General features: G+C 35.1%; 2 protein-coding genes across 3 annotated transcripts; both read left to right on the plus strand.

Annotated features, from left to right (window-relative positions):
• Positions 1–1767: 1767 nt before the first annotated feature.
• LOC130738681 (disease resistance protein Roq1-like) lies at positions 1768–9356 on the plus strand. The gene is made up of 8 exons (XM_057590782.1): positions 1768–2438; positions 2603–3716; positions 3902–4189; positions 4301–5086; positions 5169–6035; positions 6581–6941; positions 7025–7750; positions 8929–9356. Exons 1-5 carry the CDS (start codon positions 1798–1800, stop codon positions 5724–5726), a joined length of 3387 nt encoding a protein of 1128 aa, XP_057446765.1. The 5' UTR covers positions 1768–1797; the 3' UTR covers positions 5727–6035; positions 6581–6941; positions 7025–7750; positions 8929–9356.
• Positions 9357–18383: 9027 nt separating this feature from the next.
• On the plus strand, positions 18384–24191 carry LOC130738688 (uncharacterized). Of its 2 annotated transcripts, none has more exons than XM_057590793.1 (7): positions 18384–18521; positions 18965–19000; positions 21770–21912; positions 22516–22653; positions 22935–23156; positions 23367–23426; positions 23798–23920. In XM_057590793.1, the coding sequence occupies exons 3-7, from the start codon at positions 21889–21891 to the stop codon at positions 23819–23821; spliced, it is 468 nt and encodes a 155-aa protein (XP_057446776.1). In that variant the 5' UTR covers positions 18384–18521; positions 18965–19000; positions 21770–21888; the 3' UTR covers positions 23822–23920. The 2 variants fall into 2 exon arrangements, with proteins under 2 accessions (XP_057446776.1, XP_057446775.1); XM_057590792.1 differs by having other exon boundaries at positions 18400–18521; positions 23707–24191.
• The last annotated feature ends 344 nt before the right edge of the window (positions 24192–24535 follow it).

Genomic DNA, 24535 nt, shown 5'->3' on the forward strand with positions numbered 1-24535 from the left:
TGATTGTGTTATTGATTTGCCATTTTTATGCATTGTTAAGTTGTGAATTGATAGTTAAAAAAAAAGTTGTGAAACCGATGAACCGTACCGATCCAAACCGCTCATCATCAGATCGGTTTGGTTTTGGAATTTTTTTTGCTAACAATCGATCAAAACCGAACCAATGAATTTTGATTGAATTGGTTTTTGGTTTCACCTAAAACCGGTCCAAACCGAACAGCGAACACCCCTAATACCAGGTTAGCAAATCAGTTTTTTAAAAAATTAACATATAATAAATATTTAATATTACTTTTTTAAAAAATATATTAACCTGCTATGATCGACCAAAACACATGAGCTATGTTTGGCATGCCTAGCTGAGAGCTAATAATCTAGCTGAAAACTGAAAGTTGACAGCTGAAAAGCTACCTCATTAAAAAAAGTGTTTGGTAAAACTATTTATTGAGCAAGATGAAATTATAAAATGACATGAAAGGGCACACAAATAATTACCACTTTAAATGTTTTAATTTAGTTCAAATTATTTATCATCTAAAAAATATAATATTAATTGAAATAGAATAAAATAAATAACTTTATATTTTAACTAAATAAAGTAAGTTTATATTATCTAAATTAACAAAATATTTTTTAAAATTTTATATTAAAAATAGTAATTATTTCAAAATAAAAATAATTACAGTTTAGTGTTTTTATAATTATAAAAAGGACATGATAGAATTTTATTAAAATGATAAGGATTAAAAAAAGAATAAATTTAATAAGTTTTAAGCTTTAAAGTTTAAACTATAAGTTACCCGAGGTAGCTTATTAAAAAATTTCAAACTACTAAAATAAAATAAGCTCTTTTACCAAACAATTTTAAAAAGTTTTTAAAGTGGTTAAATAAGACACGCTAAACTAGGGGTGCACATGGGTTGGGTTTGATGGATTTTGGTCAAAATAAAATCCGAACCGATCAAAATTGGCTGGGTTGGGTTGGGTTGGATTTCACGAATTTCTTCTTCGGACCCGATCCGAACCAACCCGACGAAGTTTGGATTGGGTTGGATGGATTTATTGGGTCACTATATTAAAATAATAATATATCTGAAATATTAAAAAATCTTGTAAAAATTATTATAAATTCAGCAAAAAGTTATAAAAAATACTAAATATGTTATAATACTAAATAGCATGAAAAAAACATAAAAAGTTATAGAAATAATACCACATAAATGACATATAGTCAAATATCATGAAAATATAAAACTTCATTACCAAATGACATGAAACAATCTAATATAAATAATATCTAAAAAGTGAAAAACAACACTAAATGTCATGTGATGATACTTAGAACTTAGATGTCTCCAACATACCAAATAACTATATATAAACATGTAACAAATAACTATGAACAAATACTCTAAGTTCAAATATGACAAATAACTACAAATATTTAAGTCTCAAAGTTTCAAAAAGTCATCACTCCGACACTAGCACTCCAAGTATGAGTAAAATTATAAAAAATTATTATTATATGTATGGATTCTGGGTTGGGTTGGATGGATTTGAACTGAATCCGAAATCCAATTCGAACTTGGTTGGGTTGTAGTAAAATCCATCCGACTAACCCGATTGCCCGATCCAACCCGCATTTTTTCTATTGGATCGGATTGGGTTGGGCGGGTTCATTAGATTTACCCGGCCATGTTCACCCAACCTAAACATAGCCATGGTGTAAAATTGCACCTATTTTAGTAGTGAAGTGAAAAGTGTATGAATGAATTCGAGGGAGGCACATGAATCTTCATGGAAACTTGCGGTCCTCCTCCGCGTTGCAACGCGTATGAATCAATTCTACGCGTTATCTCCTACTTCTTTCTCCCTTTTGAATACCCTACTGTAAACTCTTCATCCACACTCATCGTTCTTAGCTTTCTACTTCTCATGGCTTTGCTACCATCATTTTCCTCACCTTCCTGCATCTACGATGCATTCCTCAGCTTCAGAGGTCCGGATACTCGCCACGGTTTTGCTGGCAATCTCTGGAAAGCTCTTTCGGACCGTGGAATCCACACATTCATCGATGATGTGGAGCTCGAGAGAGGGGAGGAAATCACACCAGCTCTTGTCAAGGCCATTGATGAGTCAAGGATTGCTATCCCCGTGTTCTCCACCAACTACGCCTCTTCTTCATTTTGCTTGGATGAGCTTGTCAACATCCTTGATCACGTTAAGGCAAAGGGTCGATTGGTTTTACCCATTTTCTATAACGTGGATCCTTCTCATGTGCGTCATCAGATTGGGAGTTTTGGAGAAGCACTTGCTAAGCACGAAGAGAGGTTCAAAAATAACATAGGAAATTTCAAGTGTAACATGGAGAGGTTGCAGAAATGGAAGGTGGCTCTGCACCAAGTAGCTAACTTGTCCGGCCACCATTTCAAACTCGGGTACCCTTTCGATTCTTAACGTTTTGTTTTGGGTACCCCACTTCACCAAGTAGCAAACTTGTTTATGTTGATTTAGTTAAATCTATGTCTTACCATTTGAATTGTAATATAAAATATGATGCATTTAGTATTATAAACTCACACAAACTTCTCTAATTGGGCAGGAATGAGTATGAACATGACTTCATTGCAAAGATAGTTAAGGAGGTCTCTAGTAACATTAATCGCACTCTTTTACATGTTGCAAACTACCCTGTCGGATTGAAGTCTCGAGTGGAGAAAGTACTCTCGCTTCTCGATCTTGCATCCGATGATGGAGTCTTCATGGTAGGGATCTACGGAATTGGGGGAATTGGCAAAACAACACTTGTGCGAGCAGTTTATAATTTGATTGCCAACCGATTTAAAGGTTTTTGTTTTCTTCATAATGTGAGAGAGAATTCAAACAAACATGGCTTAGAACATCTCCAAGAGAAGCTCCTTTCTAAAACACTTGGATTAAACATTAACTTTGGAGAAGTCAGTGAAGGAATTTCAATAATAAAGCAAAGGCTACATAGAAAAAAGGTTCTTTTGGTTTTAGATGACGTTGATGAATTGAAGCAGTTGCAGGCTATGGTTGGAGGACATGATTGGCTTGGTCCTGGCAGCAGAGTTGTTATTACTACTCGAGACAAACATTTGCTAGAAAGACATGGGATTGAAAGAACATATGAAGTGGATGAGTTAAATTGGGAAGAAGCTCTTGCATTGCTTAGGTGGAGTGCTTTTAAAAGTAATGAAGTTGATTCAAAGTACAAGGACATTTTAAACTGTGCAGTAACTTATGCTTCTGGTCTTCCATTGGCTTTGGAAGTGATTGGTTCCAACTTGTTTGGAAAAAGTATTGAAGAATGGAAATCTGCATTAGATAGATACAAAAGGATTCCCAATAAAGAGATCCAAAAGTTACTTAAAGTAAGCTTTGATGCTTTGGAGGAGGAAGATAAGAGTGTTTTTCTTGACATTGCTTGTTGCTTCAAATGGTATCCATTGGTGGAAGTTTACCATATGCTTCATGCTCATCATGGTGTGTGCATGAAACACCACATTGGAGTATTGGTTGAAAAATCTCTCATAAAGATCATAAAGGAGGAGGATTGTAGCAAAATAACAATACATGACTTGATAGAGGATATGGGTAAGGAAATTGTTCGGTTTGAATCGCCAAAAGAGCCTGGGAAGCGCAGTAGGCTATGGTTCCATAAAGATATAGTTCATGTTTTAGAAGACAATACGGTAAGACATATAAATGGTCTTTATTTTTTTTTCTTTAACCTTCATTTATTGTTTCGGGCCTTATTTTTTGTTTTGGATTATTATATGCTCACGCCCAACCTATTTTTCACCCTTACTGTAAATTTCTCTAAATATATTGATCTTTTACATGTATTGTGGTTGATTCCTGTTTTTTGTGTTAAAAGGGGACATGTGAAATAGAAATCATATATTTGCATTGCCCCTCAGCTGAAGCACTAGTAGAAGGGAATGGAAAGGCCTTTAAGAAGATGAAAAATCTTAAAACACTTATTATTAAAAGTGGTCATTTTTCTGAAGTTCCAAAATATCTTCCAAGTAGTTTGAGAGTACTGGAATGGCAGAGATATCCTTCACAATATTTACCATCTGATTTCTATCCAAAGAAACTTACCGTATGCAAGTTATCCAACAGTTGCTTCACATCATTCAAATTGTCTGGCTTATTGAATAAGGCAAGTGTGATGAGTTGTTCATTTCTCTGACATGTATACATCTGTAAATAAATTCACTTTGACATTATTCATTTGGTTTTAATTTTTTTGTTTCTCCACTCTTTTTGGCAGAAGTTCATCAATCTGAAAATTTTGAATTTTGACTATTGTGAATATTTGACTGAGATACCTGATGTATCTGATCTGAACTTGGAAGAACTTTCATTTGAATATTGTGAGGAATTAGTTACAATCCACAGTTCAGTTGGGTTTCTGGATAAACTTAGGATCTTGAATGCTGAAGGTTGCAGTAAGCTTAGGAGTTTTCCACCCATGGAGTTGAGCTCTCTTGAAAGACTGAATCTTTCACATTGCAGGAGTCTCGAGAGTTTTCCTGAAATATTAGGAAAGATGGAAAATTTAAAAGGCATTTATTTGGAGCGTACTTCCATAGAAGAATTGCCTTTTTCATTTGGAAATCTTGTTGGGCTTGATACATTAATACTTGAAGAATCTGAAATGTTTAGATTAACAAGTAGCATTGTCATGATGCCAAATCTTTCTGCATTTGTCGCTATGGATTTGAATGGGTTTCTATTGCAAGAAGAGGATGATAAATTAAGCGCAATGATGCCTTCAAATGTACAACATCTTTGTCTCTCGAACTGCAAGCTGTCAGATGAATTTCTTCCACTAAGTCTCTCGTTGTTTGCTAATGTTGAAGAATTAGACTTATCATGGAATGATTTCACATTTCTTCCTGAATGCATCAAAGAATGTCGCTTTTTGTGGAAGCTTACATTGAACAAATGCAAGCGTCTTCGAGAAATTAGAGGGATTCCTCCCAACTTGAAACATTTCTGCGCAATGGACTGCAAATCTTTGACCTCCTCCTGCATAAGCATGTTCCTGAATCAGGTTTCATTCTTTTCTGTATTTCACTTGATATTTAGTTTTGTGCTTTATGTTGGGAAACTTATTAATTATTTGTGACTAACAGGAACTCCACGAGGATGGAAACACTGAATTTTGTTTGCCAGGTATTCCATGGATTCCGGAGTGGTTTGAGCACCGAAGCTGGAGACCATCAATTTCTTTCTGGTTTCGTGGCAAGCTCCCTTCCATAGCTCTCTTCCTTGTTAGTAAATCGATGGAGTCTTCACTGGGACTGAATTTTATCATCAATGGCCATGAATATGCTCTTGCTCATATATTTCATCCCGTCTATCGCACGATAAGGCCAGATCATGCATATCTTTATGATCTGCAGCTACAAGGAAGGAAATTCAAAGACATTGACCAAGCACTTTTAGAAAATGAATGGAACCATGCTGAGATTATACTTGTAAGTTTTTTGAGCACATTTATAGGGACTGGAATCCATATATTCAAACAGAAGAGCAGCATCGAGCATATTCGATTCACCTGTCCTTATAAAAAGAGAAAATTAGACTATGATCACCATAACAATCATAGAAATTCCCGAACTATTCGTTCGAGTGCTTGGCATCCTCTTCCAAGGGGGGTATTTAAATTCAATGTTGATGGATCTTCCTGAGGATCCTCGAGAGCCAATGGTATTGGAGGTGTGCTAAGGGACTCGAATGGCATAATTAAAGGGTTCTTCTCTAAGGCTGTGGGGTTTGCTGGGCATATGAAGCTGAGGTGAACGCAATCCTTAATGCGTTGCTGTTCTGTAAGCAATTCTCGGCGTCACACTTCATGATAGAAAGCGACTTGTATTTGGCAGTCGGTTGGGTGCGCTGTCGAGATAACAGACCTTGGAAATTGCTCAATGACTTGAATTTAATTGATCTGCTGCTATCAGAGTTGGATTGCATTGAAATCTTCCACATTTTCAGAGAAGGTAATTCTATGGCAATTTAGCCAAATCCGGTTGTGGAAGGGTGTCAGCCTTTGTGAGAGTGGGCTGTTTAAGTGCTGAAAATCTGCTGCTGTCTTCTTTTTTCCCCTGGTTTAGTCTGCTGATTTTCATTTGCTGTGGGTTTGTTGTTTTCCCTTGTCTCTTCAGGGGTTAGAGACTTAGAGTACCTGATGCTGTTTGACCCCTTTGTTTTCTTTAGTTGCTATACTCATTTTCTTTTGGGCTCTTGATGTTGCGTTTTTCTGCTGTAGGTGCTTTAGTTCTTCTGTTTTTTTTTTATCTTGGGGTGTTGGAGCCCCTGTTTTGTTCTGTTTCTATTTTGGCTACTTGGATAAGCCATGTTCCCAAGCTTTTTCATCTAATAATATTATCTTCAGCTTTCAAAAAAAATAAAAAAAATAGTTCAGAGTCTCAAAACCACTCATTGCTGAAACGCATAATTGGTGGACAATAGTTCAGAGTCTCTGAAGGAACTAGTTTAGTTTGCTTTGAGTAATTGCATTGATGTCTCTTGTCCAATTCATTAGGCAGTGGAGAATTCAATTGAGGAACTAAGGAAATAGCAGTCAATCTGAATGGTCAATCTGAATACACAGGGCTTGGCAATGTCTTCCAATGTAGACTATCTTCATCTCCCAGACTGCAACCTGTCAGATGAACTTCTTCCAATATGTATCACATGGTTTGCTAATGTGAAATATTTAATCCTGTCGGGGAACAATTTCACCATTCTTCCTGAATGCATAAAACAATGTACCTCTTTATGGTGACTTGATTTGTTGCAAGCGTCTGCAAGAAATTAGAGGGATTCCACCAAAATTAAAACGTTTCTCTGCATCAGGATGTGAATCATTGACTTCCTCAAGTATAAACATGTTACTGAATCAGGTTATTTTTTTCCGTATCTATTTAACTTGATAATTGAAGTGTACTTTTTGTGTTGGAATTTATGAATGATTTATGGCTAATAGGAACTTCATGTGGCTGGAGATACCGAGTTTTCTTTGCCAGGAGCAGAAAGAGTTCCAGAGTGGTTCGAGCACCAAAGCAAGGGACTGTCAATTTCTTTCTGGTTTCATGACCAGATCCCTTCAATAGTTCTCTGCATTGTTGCGAGCACCAACAGTTTATTTCCTTTCTTTCCTGTCGATCTAATTGTCAATGGCTATAAATGTGCTCTTGGCTATCCATATCATGGTTTCCATCTGAAGGTAAAACCGAATCATACATATCTTTATGATCTGAAACTGAAAGATATGCAATTCAACTACACATTGGACATCAACAAAGTACTTGTTGATAAGGAATGGAACCATGTGGAGGTTACATGTGAGAATTGGATGATGAAATCAATGCCTCCAGAATAAGGAATCCATATATTCAAACGGGAAAGTAGCATGGAGGATGTTTGATTCACTCATCCTTATAAAAGAAGAAAATTAGATGATGATCACAATTCACAATAGTTCAGAATCGCCGAACCACCGTTGCTGAAAAAACATAGATTCATGGACAAGGAAGTTTCTGAAACAATTTAAGCAGCACTAACAATATATGGATTAACTGTCATGCTCATGCACATGTGAAACTGTCCATATGTGGTTTTCACTTCAGTTCTTCCTGCTCCCGCAATGCATCCATTGGATGATGATGTGAATTATGATTCTGGTTCAATGGTATCCATGTGCTGAAACTAGGTAAATTCTCTTTTGGTCTGCTATCAATTTCAGTTCGTAGCTAATTTTAATTGCCCTATTTCTTTTGATCTTCAACACAAATGGAAGAAAAGGAAGGTACTAGGACTATTTTGACTTTGTCATGTGATTGAGAGTTATCCTATTCTCTGGACTAGTAGATAATTGTTGTGAATTGCTAAATTTGTTTCAATCTTCAATTAAATTTTGGGGTTGTCTAAGTTACCACTGAGAGTGATTTAACCCCATCCTAGGTGGACTAGTAGGATTTAAGATAAGTAGGTAAGGAATTTCATAACTTTTTTTTATAAATAATCCTATTTGTCCACTAGGATGAGGTTAAATCACCCTCATGGATAACGTAGACAACCCCTTGATTTTTACACTTCTAGAAATGAAAAAACAACTGTACTTGAGAGATGAGACAATAATATAGTATACTCGTGGCTTTCTGCAGAACTTTAATATATGTTTGTGCTTTCGTTTTTTGTGCTATGTTAGAAGATCTTGATGAGCTTCTTATTATAGATATTATGTCATTGTTCCATGCTCTCCCTCCTTTTTCCCTTTAATGTGCTATATCAACCCATATTTAGGGTCTCAGAATTGGGTTTGAGGACAAGAACTTCCTAGTTTGAAATTCTGTAAGATGTCACAGAGCCTCGATATGCTGCATTTAGTAAAGCTATACAAACTCATGATCTACACACACCCTGAATTTTTGTATTAAAATCATAAAAATCAACAAGGACTTCTTTGATTAAGGGCTAGCTAAATCAGATCAAGTTCTCAAATCTAAGTATATCCGTAAGCATGATCTTGCAGACAAGTATCGCATTCTGTGATTATATGGTTATTTCTACGATAGGTTAAGTGATTTAGATGTCCTATTCTTCTTATTAATACTAGTATTTTTTTTTGCTTTCAGCTATTCTCAAGAAATAATGCCATCTACTCCCTCTGTTGATTTATATCTATATCTATCTGTCATTCTTTTGTTTTTATTTATCTGACATTTGTAGAATTTCAAATGATCATTAATATGTTTTACCAATTATAGTCTTAACTTAATAGTGATAGCAAAGTTGAAGAGTCAGAATTAATGAGAGATAAAGAGCATATTAGGAAGTATCTATTGTTACTATTGATGTTTAGTTTATTCTTGTCAATGTGCATACCAGATCAAAAAGGCAATGGTTGGATGGCTTTGCTCAAACTAAACCTTGTTCTTCTTACTGGGAAAGAGCTACATGATCTACAGGAAGTTGTTACCTGTTAAGGAACTGAATCTGAGAACTAGCACTTAAGAGGTCCTTTTGTATGGCTCATGACAGTTGTTCTCTTGTGCTGCCCGAGTAGTAGCTAATTTTTCTAGTGGAGACTTATTGTACTGGTGAATCTTGGTCTGATTAGACCTCATGTAATTCTAGTTTCCACCAGTGTTGTGTTTCATTGTTTTTACTTGTTATTATCTGTACTTGTAGTTTACATCATCTTTATAGCTGTTTACATCATCTTTATAGCTTATGGAATCAATAAATTGTGCAAGTACTTGTAAATGTGTAGTAGAATAGAAAGCAAATGTAAAAATAAAGAAAGGTTTCTGACTTATGTTTGTTCAATGCTATTATTTGATTGGCAAATTACTTAAATTTTAAAACAATGATTAAACTAACATCAAAATATCTTCAACATCGATTTGCATTTTGTCCATTGTGTTAGTTAACGCACTATCAAATTGAGTAAGATTTCAGTAAAAAAGATACATTTTATAATTTTTTGGAGTTAGAGTTAGTGCTCCGAGGTAGGAGAAGGGTACACACTCCTTAAAAGTTTCTTTTTTGATTTTATTAAGGTATACACACTACCCATAAACCTAAAGAATAATATTCTAGTGTATGTAGACTTGAGTAGAATTACTTTTAGGGATTTGAGTCCATTTTAAAGTATAATTTACTCCGTGTAAATGTGTTAGGTAGGATTTTTACATTCCTTGGAATATTTTCAAATTTTGTTTAATTCAAAAAATTAAAAAATATAAAAACATGTGATGAAATTGTAGAAATAGGAAGTTATTTTCAAATGTACCTTCCATTTTCATGAGAATATAACATTCTCATCTTTTACCTTAGGCATAGAAATGTGATAAAGTGTGTGTAATGAACTTTCCTGAGAATAAATTATGTCGCGACTTACTTTTATAAAGCATCTGCCAAACATGAGAATACAACATTTTCACACATACTTTTCCGAAAATGTTTTTGGATACATTTCCATGTTTCATGTTTGATTTCACATGTCACCTTTGCTATAATGTCATTCTCATTCCATGTGATGTCTAGGAAATAGGAATCATTATTGAATGTCATTATACCAGACGCGGGAATTGTAGAAACCAATGTACGGTTGCGATTTAATGATGATGGGCTCCAACTGTTTCCACACTTCCAGCTTCATCACTCAACATTTAGAAAGAGATTCAGCGAGGATACTTCGGAGAGGACGCATTCAGAGGAAGCTCCATTTTTTTCGACTCAAAAAGTGGAAGAACAAGTCACGTAGCAGCTATAGTAGGAGAAAAACAGTTATATAAATTATGGTATATTACTCGCACCTCGCAACCTTCAACATTCCCAAGAGTTTTGCGTTTCAAACTTACATTGCACTCACTCACTCATTCCGGTGACAGATTCCCAATACCACCACCACTTTTGTTACAATGGCTAGGGTTCAGAGAACTCCACCACCCTCAACTTTGCTGGCTTCCACCATCAAAGCCTATGTACTTCCATTCATACTATTCCTCGCCGCCATCCTCTACCACCTCTTTCTTAATTCCTCCCATCCTTCCCATTACCAAGGTCACTCCTTATTCCTTTTTTTACTTACTTCCTTCTTTCAATTTTTATTTTTTGTGTGAAATTAATTATTCTTTTTTTTTTTCTTCATTTGTTTATGTGGCTGCAGTTTTGCAAATTGATAGCAACAGTTCCATCCAAACAGTGCATGAGGCTTACCACAAGCTTGAATCTAAATGGTAATTATATTATATAGTCCTTTTTTATTGTTGTGCAATGCAGTGTTAGCTATACAAAAGTTTAATTTTTTTTTGGCAATATGAGTTAATCCAAACATGTACAAATATTTTGTTTGTTGTGATCGAACGTGGTTTAGAAATTGCGTGAGTTATAGAAATTGCCATTGTGATTTGCGGCGTGCAATTTTAAACCTTGATTTATGTGGAAGGACCGTGATGAATGATGATCTAATGGTAACTAGTACATTCGACAAATACACGGAGATCCTTATTCACTGCCTCAATGATTTGGAACATTTAGTCTTAAAGAAGTGCATATGGTGTAGGAAAAAAAGGTTGATTATATTGAAATACTTGGTTTTTGTTTCGGGTAGTTTAGTCTGTGTAGACGAGTAGTGGCTTTGCTATGGTATACTCTACACTCACTCTACTTAGCATGAGTTCTGTAGCTTAATTTGGTACTATGTATTTTACTCTTTTTATTTTATTTTAGGTTGCTTTTTATTCAAGTTACCTTGGGTAGCTGGGGTTAGATCCATTCTAGGTCTAAGGATTTACTTTTAATTAGGATTTTAATACCATGTAAAGGAGTTTAATGGTGGTAACAGGAAGAATCTATTCTTTAAGTGAAGTAATTCAAATAAAGAACAATGATTTTTTCTTATGATATAGTTTATTGAACATGTTGATCTGTAATAGTTTGTTCTGAATGTGTAAAACTTTTGCGTGGCATCCTTTTTGACATTTTATCAGCATGCTTATCAATGATCTTATAACCCTTTTTCCAAGGTCCCTCAAGAATTCGGATGTGGAAGTTTCTGATATTCGGGAGTTTATAAAGGTTAGTTTTGAGAGGCCTTTTATGAGCTGTCTAATCTATCAATTAAATTGTTGTACTTGTATGATGGATAGAATCCTCATAAGAAGAAAGGTTATTCATATATAATTTATGTTTTGATTATTTCTGGATAATTCATAAAGAAGTCTTTAAAGAGAAATAGCAATGTAGTAATGTGAACTGGTCATCTATTAAATATGGGAGAAGAACACTGATCAAGATCATTCTACTAGGTTTATGCTTTTTCTGAACCTAGTTGAATTTTATTGTGTTAGTTTTTAGTTTATTTTCTTAGAAGACCAGTTTGATCATTAAATGAATTATACTTTATTGCTTATAACCCAGAGAATGTTGAATTCATTTGAACTTTGTAATGTCTCAAAATGATCTTTTCAAGTATATGTTAATCCCATCATTATGGTTCTAAAGCAATGAATCTGCTAAAATAAGAGATCTAAAGAAACAGCCTTGACATTGTGAGCAACTGCTTTAAAAAGTTGTTGCAAACGCTACCTGAGAAGATATATGGAGATGAGTTCTTTGTTATGCATGAGAGGTTCAAATGTAAGGTTGAGATAGGGTCTTTGATTGTGAAGTTAACCAATTAACTTTAGCTAGTAAGATGAGACTATTGGTTCGCAGGTGTTGAATTCAATCTACTTGCTAAATTTGGTCCTTATTGGAAAATAATGTTGTTGTGTGGTGGTGAGAGTTGCACTGAAAGCAAAGGAGATTCAGGCCAATGAAGTGTCGGATTTGGATATCTTAATTTAACTTCAACTTTTTTGTTAAATTTTAAAAACCATACAGTGTAGGTTGAACCATTGCAAGCAATATGACTCCTTTGAAAATAATATCTTGAAATGTTTTTGGATACTAAAACTCACAAACATGTTGTAAATGGGCGAAATTGTATCCATGGAATGAGACTGTAGTATTCTTATTTTTAATTTAGTATTTTCCCATGTCACGTGTCTAGGTATGATAATGTGGTTTCATGTATTACCTAAATATTAATTTTGAGAGCATGGTTAACAGATTAGATATGCGTATGAGTTTCTGACAAATCCTATCCGTAAAAGAGATTATGACACGTTTGGAATTGATGAAGAGCCTGTGAGTACTTTTTTTTGCATTCTTTAAACCTCATGTCTTTTTTTTAATTGATCTGTTTTTTAAAAGCTTGTGATTTTTTATGGTAGCATTTGATTGAGAGTGCTAGCAAGCTTTATGCTGGCAAAAACATCTCACAGCTGAAACTCCCTTTACTACATCGGCCATCAGGTGAGTCAAGATATACATCATAAATGATAGGAATTTTATGATATAGAGTTGTTACATGAATTTTTTTTAGTAAGACATGCATTGTTTTTCTGCCTCAGGTTTTATTGATCATACTTGGAAAAATATCAGTATGAGTGACTTCCAATCTTTATTTCCAGATGCAAAGCCATGGATTATTCAGGTACATGCAGTGTAATGCAAATATTATGTAACTAATAAGGTCCATAACTAATGAATAAATAGTATTATGAGATTACCTCACGCTTGCTAGCATTCTCAAATGAATTCAACATTCTCTGGGTTTTAAGCAATAAAGTGTAATTCATTTAATGATCAAACTGGTCTTCTAAGAAAATAAACTAAAAACTAACACGATAAAGTTCAACTAGGTTCAGAAAAAAATAAACCTAGTATAATGATCTTGATCAGTATTCTTCTGCCATGTTTAATAGATGATTAATTCATATTACTATATTGCTAATCCTCTTTAAAGACTTCCTTATGAAATGTGAATTATCCAGAAATAATCAAAACATAAATTATACATGAATGACCTTTCTTCTTATGAGGATTCTATCCATCATACAAGTACAACAATTTAATTGATAGATTAGACAGCTCATAAAGGATCTCCCAAAACTAACCTTTATAAACTCACGAATGTTGTGACTTTTCACTCCTTTTAGCATCTCAACAAGTTAGATACTTAGATGGATGGATTGGTTTTTCCAGTTATTAATAAGGTGTTAAAGGCATGCTTTGCCTGAACCACAAAAGCATGCCTAAGGTTCAACATGCATGCGCCTCAATTAACTGGGCTTGGCCTGAACCAGCAAGAGGTATGTTTGGTGCCTTACCTATATGCTCCAGGACGCCTTTTTGTACCTATTATTAAACTACTCAAAACATAGAAAACGTGAGAAACCTGGTGCAATTTTGACAGGATGCACCTTTTTTTTTGTAATGTTGGAATATCATTTAACCAACAGAAATGTCAAAATAGCTAAGACTTTTACTGTATGTTGGTAAAATATTGTTTTCTATGGTGCTGTCTGAGGATTAGGAAACTAGTTTCGTCACATTTTTAAGTCTGGAAGACGCCATCAAGTTCACTTTTTTGTATTGTGCTGTCTCTCAAAAGATAGATTTATTTGTTCTTTCTTGCAAAGACACTATACTAGCTTGCCTGATTGTTTAGTCTGGACCTATTTTATTCATTAAAAGCTTCTGACTTGACATACATGCTGAATATATTTGTATCAGTTGTATTCATTGGGGAGCAATCGTTCTGCTGAGTTTTCGAAGTCGTGGAATAAAATTGGTATGTTATTGAATACAAACTCCTGATATGCTGCTGTGGAGTGTGGAAAATTGGAAATAATGTTATCAGTTTCTACTGAGTAGCAAGTCATTTTCTTGATCTGAGTTAGTAGATAGTTTTTTAAATTGTAATGGTGGAGAAAGGGAGAGAAAATTACTTTTTAAAAAGTGTCTGCTTAGAAATATGAGAGACATGCCGGCTTGTTTCATAAATTATGAAAAGTAATATGGGGGAAGGGGATCAAGCAGGTTGTAGTTTCTGTTGTATTTAGTCGATCTGTTCTGCCCCTTTCCCCTTCTTTCTCCCCTCACCCTCCCACCCTCACTTATTAGAAGCCTTCTTGGAACAAAATGAAAGGCTTGGCCATGGCCTTTCTTCTTTTTTTTTTTTTTTTTCAGGCAGTGCAGTTTTCTTCAATGAACATAATTAAAAGATGTGTTATTCTTTAGTTTATAATATGGACTCAATCTGTAATTGATATCCAAGAACTTTGTCATGTTGGTCTCTAGACCAATTTAATGATAAGATATTCTGATTAATGTTTCTGCTTTTAGCATCTTTATTGGATGGTTTTGCAAATATTGGTGCGGTGGAACTTGGTGAGAAGGAGCTCTCTGTCTACCTTGCTGATAAAAGATCAACGGGAAAACCTTTTTTCAGAAATGGTATGTGCTGAATACAGTCAATTTTTTTTCTTACATCCTTTTGTCAGAACAACTATTGGTTGGCTTAAATAGTTTTGTTTGACTATCCTTGTCAGAACATGCCATTTTAAATTCATGATGAAAGATTGTATCTGTTTTACCTAAACCATGTCAGCTGTAGATCTGCTGCAAATTCGTAGTATTTTATTGGTACTTATACACTTTGTGATAGACTCGTGAGAATTTCCCTATATCAAACTTGTTAACTGCAGCATTTCTCTGCATATACACCTGAACTACTACTACACATGAGCGATTTAGTAACATTTAAAAAGTGTTACTAAATCACACAAACAATGAAATCAGTTTCAACCTGAATGAATAAGAACAACAGCCATATAGTAGCAAATTTGATTGAATAAACAAACAATGAAATCAGGTTCAAAATATGTTGTAAGTATCTGATTCTGATCTTCTAGTAGCTCAAATTCTTTATCTGCAATCATTGTGGGAAAACTGAAGTAAATGTCTAGTTTATTTATTAAGCAGCTAAAAAACTAAATATCTTCATAATTTTATTCAGAGTAAAGCAGGAAAGTAAGTTCACAAACTTTACTTATCTAAATAAAACCATTGAATCAGACAATCAAATAGAAATCTAAAACATGGGTTTGGATATTCATTGTTAATGAGGGGGTTTTGTTCAACGGCCCTTTGGAGCCCCTGGTCAGTGATGTGGGTGCAGTTCATCAAAGCCAGAGTTTTGAGCCTACCAATGGCCTTTTGAGCCCCTGAATTTGATGGTAAAAAACAGTTTAGCTATTTAATTACAAATATTAAATTCATCAGCGGGTAAACCACAATTTAACTACTACAGGAGCATTTTAACTAACATAATTTGGTCTACATTAATTTCACCACGGGTACAGTTCAGAAATAGATAGAAATGTTGACAAGGATAAATAAGTACACACAGCAACAGAAAAAATACCATTTCAATGCTAAGATCACCCATGTCGGAATGCCCGACATACTTAGAAGTGCCATAATCTCACCTTGCTTCAACCTCTTCAGCACAATCTTCCCCAATATCATTTAAAACAGTGACATCTATTCAAAGGGATGAAAATGAAAGCAACAAGTTTAAGGTCTTAGATAATCTAAAATTTGAATGATAAGGCACCACACCTTTCAACATGGGTCCATCTTTGACAAGTACAAATATCTTCATTGAACCATTGTTAGTGGAAACGATTATTGATAAGGGCGAAGTTTTAGAAATTGACAATAATTTTACTTGATTTTCAAATTTCTGTTTTTCTGGCTTAAATATGTTTTAAACTTTGGGGCAAGGCTCTCTCGTGTGGCTTGTCTTAACATATTGAAAATTTTGATCCAGGAATTCCTTCTCTTATTGCCATTCCTCCAAGATGTCGTGCTCCAAAGTGTTTTAGAAGGCGAGTTTTATTGTAAGGCTAGGGAATTATTTGAGGACAGACAATTGCAATTATGGAAATCTTTTTAACTTAACTCTATAAGGGTAACTCACATTTAATGTAGATTAGATAATAGATAGTCATTATATAGTGTGCTTTGGATACTTGCATAAATCTAATTATACTGCATGGAATTCATAAACATGATTTATCCCAATGTTAGGTTTGATGGTGAGCTTACTGTTGACGAGGTTACAAATTGGGTTGCAACAACTGTATTGACTTTACCTCAAGTTTACTACCACTTCACAGACTCACTGGTATTTTTTCTAAACTCCAAAGGATCATGCTCTTATATGTAATTGTGCATGGTAGGCTTCATTTTTGTCTCTTTACCATTTGTGTGTTCTGTGTTGTAAGGAAATTCCTTGACTATGTGAACATCTGCAGTGATCATAGGCGAAGGATTAATATAGTATAATATTGTGTATGAGCAAGATTGGTTATACTTCACTGTTTCCGTGTAGGATTTTCCCCTGCATTGATAGTACTTAATTTGGTCAGTTTCATTATTTTCTTCTCGAGTCTATTTAGACAAAGAAAAATGTTATGTTTTATCACCTTGCCGAAATTGCTAAGCTCTTCAAATACATTCATTCATGATCTTATCATTTCCTGCATGTCCATTGGTTTTATACGTTTATGTAACATTTTCATCTCTGCAATACTCATTTTTTATGCTGTAATTTCCCCATTATCACCTAACATTCAGTACGATCAAACATTGCTCATTTAGCTAGCTGCCTAGCTTGAATCTGATGACATGCAACTCTCTCTAAGTCTCCTTCACTTTATATGACAGATTCAATATGCCTATAGCAGGTCAATTATAGTGCTCTATCTTCAATGTTTACATTCATATTGGTTTCTGGTACTATCACGTCTTGCCTAACTTGCATTCCAAATACTCCTCTTTGACTTCTGCTTACTGTGATTGCAAAGCTTTTCTCCATAACTCCACAGTTCTTTTTCTTTCAACTCCCCTACCTTAGCTATATCATTTGCAAAAAATAAAAAAACACGAGTTACGACATTGGCTCTAGAATATATCAAGAATGTTGGTAACCAAGATAAAAAAAAAATTCAAGGTTGATCCTCTATGCAGAGCTATATACTACTACATTTATAGGGAGATTCTTTATAGCCCCACCATATGCTCACATATTGGTTTAAGTTAACCCATTGAACATATCTTTGATGGCTTGAATATAAGCAACACAAACTTCCTTCTTCATCAGTGCCTTCCTAAATACTTCTCTTGGAACTCTATCGTTGACCTTTTCCAGGTCAATTAAGACCATGTGTAGATCTGTTCATTTACTTTGATAGCTTTCCTCCAAGCCTTGCAAAAGATATTTTCCTGCCATGGTTGACCCTCCAAGCATAAATTGAATTTGGTTCTTTAAACTATTAATCATCTTAACTTTCTCCTTTAGTTTTATAGTATGGTTCATGGGCTTAATCCCTCTAGTTAGTACATTTTTTGTACATCTCCCATTAGAGACCATAGTGCTTCTCCTTCAGACATCTATAATTTTCCTAAACCTGATTATCTCATCAAAAAGCTTTGTGATCCAGATTATACCTTTCTCTGTTAGGCACTTTCATACTTCATAGACACACTATTTGGTTCAACTGCCGATCCATTATCCATCCTCTTAGTCATTATAATGTATAATTTTAGTCCTCTCTAGTGTTTAAACCAGTGTTATTAAAACCGGACTGGCCTCCTGGTTCAACCAGTTGGACCGAAAAAAGGACCATTGGCTGGTTTGGTCACAGTTGCTATCCCCTATCCCATTTTTGTGGCCGGCGCTACGCGCCGAGATCTGGGATTGACAACGTAGCTTGTAACTCATTCTATGAGTTTTTCTTCTCTTTTTGTCATCTTTGCCTCAGACTCTTGAACTATTTTGTCCCTTTCCTTCACTTTACAGCATTTATATATGTGTATAGTATACATTATATATAAAAAATTTAAGCATAGCAGCCGCACCACTATCAGCTATACCGCTATAGGATTTTTGTTGGCTAGCCATCTTATCCACAACATATCTTTAGCTCTCTTCGACTTCTGAAATCTTTTCCTTTAAATCATTCCTTTGAAACAACATTTATTTTCCTTCCAGAAGGTGCCACCATTTGATCATTGGGGTTGGCTTGGAAATTTCCCTTTGTTCTCATCTTATGCTTGATTACTGAATATGAAAGTGATAATTCAATGTGTTAATTGCGTCTGGTTTAATTTTTTTACTAGAAAAAAACTATAGAATCAAATCCTGACCAATTTCTTATGATTATGCATGGCAAACTGCTTTTAACAGACTGAAAATGATTCTCATTTAGTAAATACTTCAACTCTATGTCAGTCTTCTGGCAATCAGTTGTCAATTTGTTCATATCATATGCAATGAATTTGACAACTAACTTTTATTTAATTATCTTACTTATATTTGTTTATCTTGCTTTTGTTGCTGCACAATGTTATTTACTTGATTTGCTTTTGGCTTTCAAATTTGTTTGTTGTGTTTGCTTATGTTCTTATAGTTAGAATTCCCTTGTTCTCAATTATTGTTGCTGACTTAATTATTTGACAGATACTGAGATTTTTTGGAAAAATCAGCGATCATAAGGTACAATTCCCTTGCTCTTCTATTATTATCATAGATTCATTTCTCTCAACATAATGTTTTAATAATTAATAATCCCCCTCTGATTATCTTCTTATACATTGATTACATTCTCCTGGTTAACATTTTTGTTGATTAAAGTCTCATTGGAGAAATGAATTAACACATTGAATTATCACTTTCATATTCTGTAATCAAAGCATAAGATGAGAACAAAGGGAAATTTCCATGTCAACCCCAATGATCAAAGTGATAAGGATGCTAACAGAGGATAATTTAGCAACATGGGAAAAAGTATCAGTGCAGTCGACCCCATATGTATGAGCATATCCCTTGGCTACCAACCGAGCTTGCAAGCGTGCCACAACCATCAGGGTTTACTGTAGTAGTGTAAACCCACTTAGACCCAATGGCTTGTTTCCCCTTAGGTAAAATGACCAAATCCCAAGTTGCATTATGCTTGTAAAAGAGAAAAGACTAAGATAGAGAGAGAAGTGTAGCCTCCCTCATATATATAATACTAGGTTAAGAGTAGTACAACATGTAGTACAAAGTACAAACTTAAAGTACATATGGGTCTGGCCCCTGACCCATAGCTCTATGTCTAACTCTAACTCTTAACATGATCCTTATTGCAATAGCTTGCCTCCAATGAACAGGTGACATAGAGGCCTAACGTCAAGTCAAGAACAAAACAGGGGCAGTCAAATACTTTTGGGGGCAAGGGAAACAAAGAACATGACAGAAACAAAACAGAATAGGGAATAACACCATTTAGCACTGTGGATGACATGCGATTAATTAAATATGCAGCAGAAAGAACTGAATCAGCCCAAAGAAATTTCAGAACTTCCATCAAAAACATTAATGCCCGAGCAACTTCCATTAGCTGGTAGATGGATGATCTAAACTGTTGGGAGATTTTATGATCTATGTCATGCTTATCAGTGGCGGACCTGTGTTGGTTTCAGCGGGTTCATTTGAACCCCCTGAACAAAAAAAAATTGCACTTACCCCCTATATAAATTTTTTTTTTGTATATAAATTTTTTTTGAACCCCCTGAAAATTTTAAATTATACTAGTAGACCAAATTTTGCACCTATTTGCACCAAAGACTCACACTCACTTATTCCTCTCACTCTATCACTTTGTCCCTCTTTCTCTCGCGTACGGCGTGTCTTTCACAGGTTCCCACCCTACTACCCAAGCACCCACCAAGCCACCAAACTAGTCCACTGCGCCTCCCTCCTCGTCCTCGCCCGTCACGCCGCGCGTCCCACTCTCCTCGCTCGTCGATCTTCACAGGTTGTTGTGCACTTGATGTATAATCTACCCCAATTTTTCATACCAACACCCCTTTGACTTATTTTTCCTTTTTCCATTCTCCAAATCGGTTTTTTTTTTCTTTCTCTTTCGCAGTTTTCCTCTGGGTTTGGATCTGAATATTAAGTGAATTAAAACTAAGGAAATTGTGAAATAAATTGCGTTCTTAATTAATTGGATATTAATTAACCAATCTGAAGTTATATGATAGTATTAGACTATATGGTTTGAAACAGGCACCAAGGGTATGGTTTGAAAAGTTTCGAACAACACTACTTGGCTTTTCCTTCACACAAAGTCAGTATGATTCGTCCCTTTTTCTGCAAATGACTTCTAAGGGAATTGTGGACCTATGACCGCAGAGTTATCACTCTACCTCATGTCTCCACATCTGTTCAAATTGCTGACATCTTCACCAAATCATTGACATGTCAGCGGCATAATTTCCTAGTTAGCAAATTGATGCTTGTAGAATCACCAGCATCAATTTGAGGGGGGATGTCAATGGAATTAGCTGGCAGAATTACTGCAGCATTTAAGCTGGCAAATTGTTGAAATCAAGTGTTAAAGTCAAGTCTCACATCGGAGAAATCAAGGTGAGAGGGAGAGTTTATAAGGAGATGGACCCATAAACCTAATACCTTAAGGTTTTGGGTTAAGATGTGGTGTCCAAGATCTCCTTGGTGTCTCCCCTCAGCCTTGGTCCATGGGTCCTCGCCGTGACTCTCCGCAATAAGTGGTATCAGAGCCGATGGTTCGTGAGACCATGACGGCTCCTTGTGTCGAAAGTCTTCCTAGCAGTGTGGCTAGGCAGCGGGTTCCGTTGGCAGCGAACGGCGGTACAAGGTGGATAGCTTCCGCAGACGGGAGGACCATAGGTGATGTGGTTGAGGGACTCACACTTGAGGGGGAGATTGTTGAAATCAAGTGTTGAAGTCAAGTCCCACATCGGAGAAATCAAGGTGAGAGGGAGAGTTTATAAGGAGATAGACCCATAAACCTAATGCCTTAAGGTTTTGGGTTAAGATGTGGTGTTCAAGATCTCATTGGTGTCTCCCCTCAGCCTTGGTCCATGGGTACTCGCCGTGACTCTCTCCAATAATCCTGCATTATTGCAGAGCTGTAATCATGCAATTCTGTAATTATATCTTTAATTTGCATAGGATAGCAATTATAACAATTTAACAGAATTTTTAGGGATTGTATTATACTATATATATGAGAATCCTCCGGCAGAAGGATACACAATTCAAACATACAATTCTCACATTTGCACATATACATTAATTTCCACTTGATAGATGCTTAGTCGTATACCATCATCATGATGTCTTTTTTTATTTTAAATTAGGCCCTTCATTTGTAGTTCAGAAGTTTATAGGCCAAAAAAATTTCTGAGCCCTAATTAACCTGCTAAAATTTCCTATTTCTTCTCTTTGCCCTTACAGAGCTTCAACAACTAAGGTTTTCGACATTGAGGGAGCTTGGCTGTGATTATCGTTGCCACTCCCGGGCTGGTTGTGAAACATTAATTTGGTATTGTGCTATAGCAGTAGGAAGACCCAGTATGGAATTGAACAGAATGCGTGAAGTATGTATTTTTATATTGCTTTGAGCATAATTTCCATAACATGTTCCAGAAAGTATATTTAATTATTAGCAATTGTCCATATTTGGGTTTCTAGTTTAGTAGGTATGTGGCTCCTCATTCAGAGTTGTACATGGTAGACATGTAACAAAGCATTTTGAAACTTGCGTATGTTACACATCCTTTTAGTTATCTGTGATTAGTTTTCAATGCATCATCTTCAGAAATTGGCAATAATTTTTGTTACAAAACATTTTCACTCCTTATACTTTGTGGAGGTACAAGACAGGATAGAATTAGGGATGTATGCATTAAAAAGGAAATTGAGATAGCACTTATTTTAGGTGATTCGGGTGTGTGTTGGCCCAATAAGGATGGTAGATTAAATGGAGGATAGTCCAATCGTTAGAGGTAGAGCATGACTAAGGAAAACTGAAGGCCAAACCATTAAGAAGAACTTAGATTTAAATTAATTATGATATGATACTATGACATTTTTCTATCCATGTACCAAACCACCTCGTGGGAAAAGGACTTATGATATTTATCTTTTAAACAAGCATTTATTTGTAATATTTTGTTAGAGTTTGTAATGTAGGTTTGTAGACCATGCGCAGGGTCCAAAAAACAATATCCGAGCACAGAGAGGATGCATCATCTTATAACCAATCCTTAGCTCCAGTTGTGGATGCATATAAGAGAAAGCGATTGACATTTTCCTGGCTTGATGGTGAAAAGCAAGAGGTAATCCTTTTCTTCCATTGGCCTGGTTTTTATTTGCTTTTGTTTGTCATTTACAATAAAATTACCCATTTTTTTGTTCATATTAAATTACACAATGTTGGTACTTAGCATTAATGAATTTAATAGATACATTATCAGAATACTTTTCAAAGAATGCCCATTTTATTTGGCAAAGGCCCATTCATGGGCATATAAATTGCTCCCTTGTCAGATTTCAGTGTCTAATCTATCAGATGATGCTTATCTATAACACTTTGATTTGAACTTGTCACTTTAATTAGGACTTTTGCCTATATCACCTTGGTCTTCCAGCTGGCTATGATTCTTGTAGACAATGGGTGCCGGGTCTGCCAAATATTCCTCACTTATTCATTATCCGATACCAAAAGATCGCCAATAAAAGGAACCCAGAAATGACAAAGTGCAAAGACAGGCCATCTTGCATCTGTGGTATTGCAGGCCAGCTTGCATTTGTGTACGAGGGTGAAGCTGATGTTTCACAGGTTTGCCTTTTCGAGTTAAATCTTCACTTTGAGAAGTGGTTCTTTATATGATGCCTGCATTGTCTGCGACTTTTTGTAATACAAATAAATTATCATCATCAATAATCATCACCATATTTCTTATATGCTGGAAGAACTACTCATATTCAATGACATATATTAAAGCACAGTTCTTTTAAGATATTTTCTAATTTTATTTTTTATTAATAGATAATCGAGTGGCTTACAAATCGGGTTACAAATGGCGACTCCTTAGAAGTTTCATTCAATGTAAGTCTTTCTAACTTGTAAATAAGTTTAAGAGACATGCTACAAGCAGCAACTCTTTCTCATCAGTTGAAATTCATGAAACCTACTAAATTGGAGAGATGTTTATGTGATTTAGTGGATCCCACATAAATTTCAACAGATAAAGAAAGAAGAGTGTGTTGGAATTGTGATAGTGTATTGGTATACATATGAATTATGAATATAATTTCACAAATTCACCAGGTTGATGAGATTAATTCTGTATAGTTTGCTTATTATGCATTTCATGTCCTTTTTGCAGATTCCACAAACTCCTAAGTTTATTCGAGATGACATTGACACAGAATCTTATTGGATTAGTGTATTCGAGATGATACATAACTTTTTTGCAGATTCACCCATGTCAGTTCGTTTGAAAAGTCTAAAGCAGAGTATTCTAGGTGAACTCTCAGTTTACCGTGAGGACCCAAGAATTGCTCCAGCTTTGCTTCTCGGAGCATTATTCTCTTTCAGCACAATCTGGCTGCGAAGGAGCCAACGAGTTGATCAATTTGTTTGGGAGGTATTGGTGGTATTTTTGTTGGGTAATACTATTGCTTTGGTCTTCCTCCTTTCTTTCTCGAAGGTCTAATTGGGTTTTGGGAATTTTTGTATTGGGATCCCCTTGAAGTTAGACAATACATGGATAATTAGAGGATGTGGTAATATTAGAATATTATTTGCTTTCATATTATTTAGAGATTTGTTTTTATTTCGGAGATTAAGAGAGATATTGTAAATAATTAATTATTTCCTTGATTAATTAGTCACTCTAGCCTCTATAAATTGTAATTGGCTAGTGTTTTTTTACTTAAGTGATAAAATTATATTTTCTTCATATTTCAAGTTCGTATCAAAACGCCCGATTCTGGGGTCTGCTTCCGCGCTCTATAAAAACTCGCTGTCTTACAATGAAAATACTAATAGAACACAATAAGTATACGGAAATGGGATGAATTATTATTTATATTACCTTTATTTCAAAAACCTCTTTAAATATATTTTTGCCCTAAATAAAAAAGGAAGAATAATGAGAACACACAATAAAATAAAATACAGTGAGTTTGATTTAAGTTCTATTAAATTCCGCA

This window comes from Lotus japonicus, chromosome 2 (genome assembly GCF_012489685.1).
Source record: "Lotus japonicus ecotype B-129 chromosome 2, LjGifu_v1.2".
In the NCBI taxonomy this organism is placed as follows: domain Eukaryota; kingdom Viridiplantae; phylum Streptophyta; class Magnoliopsida; order Fabales; family Fabaceae; genus Lotus; species Lotus japonicus.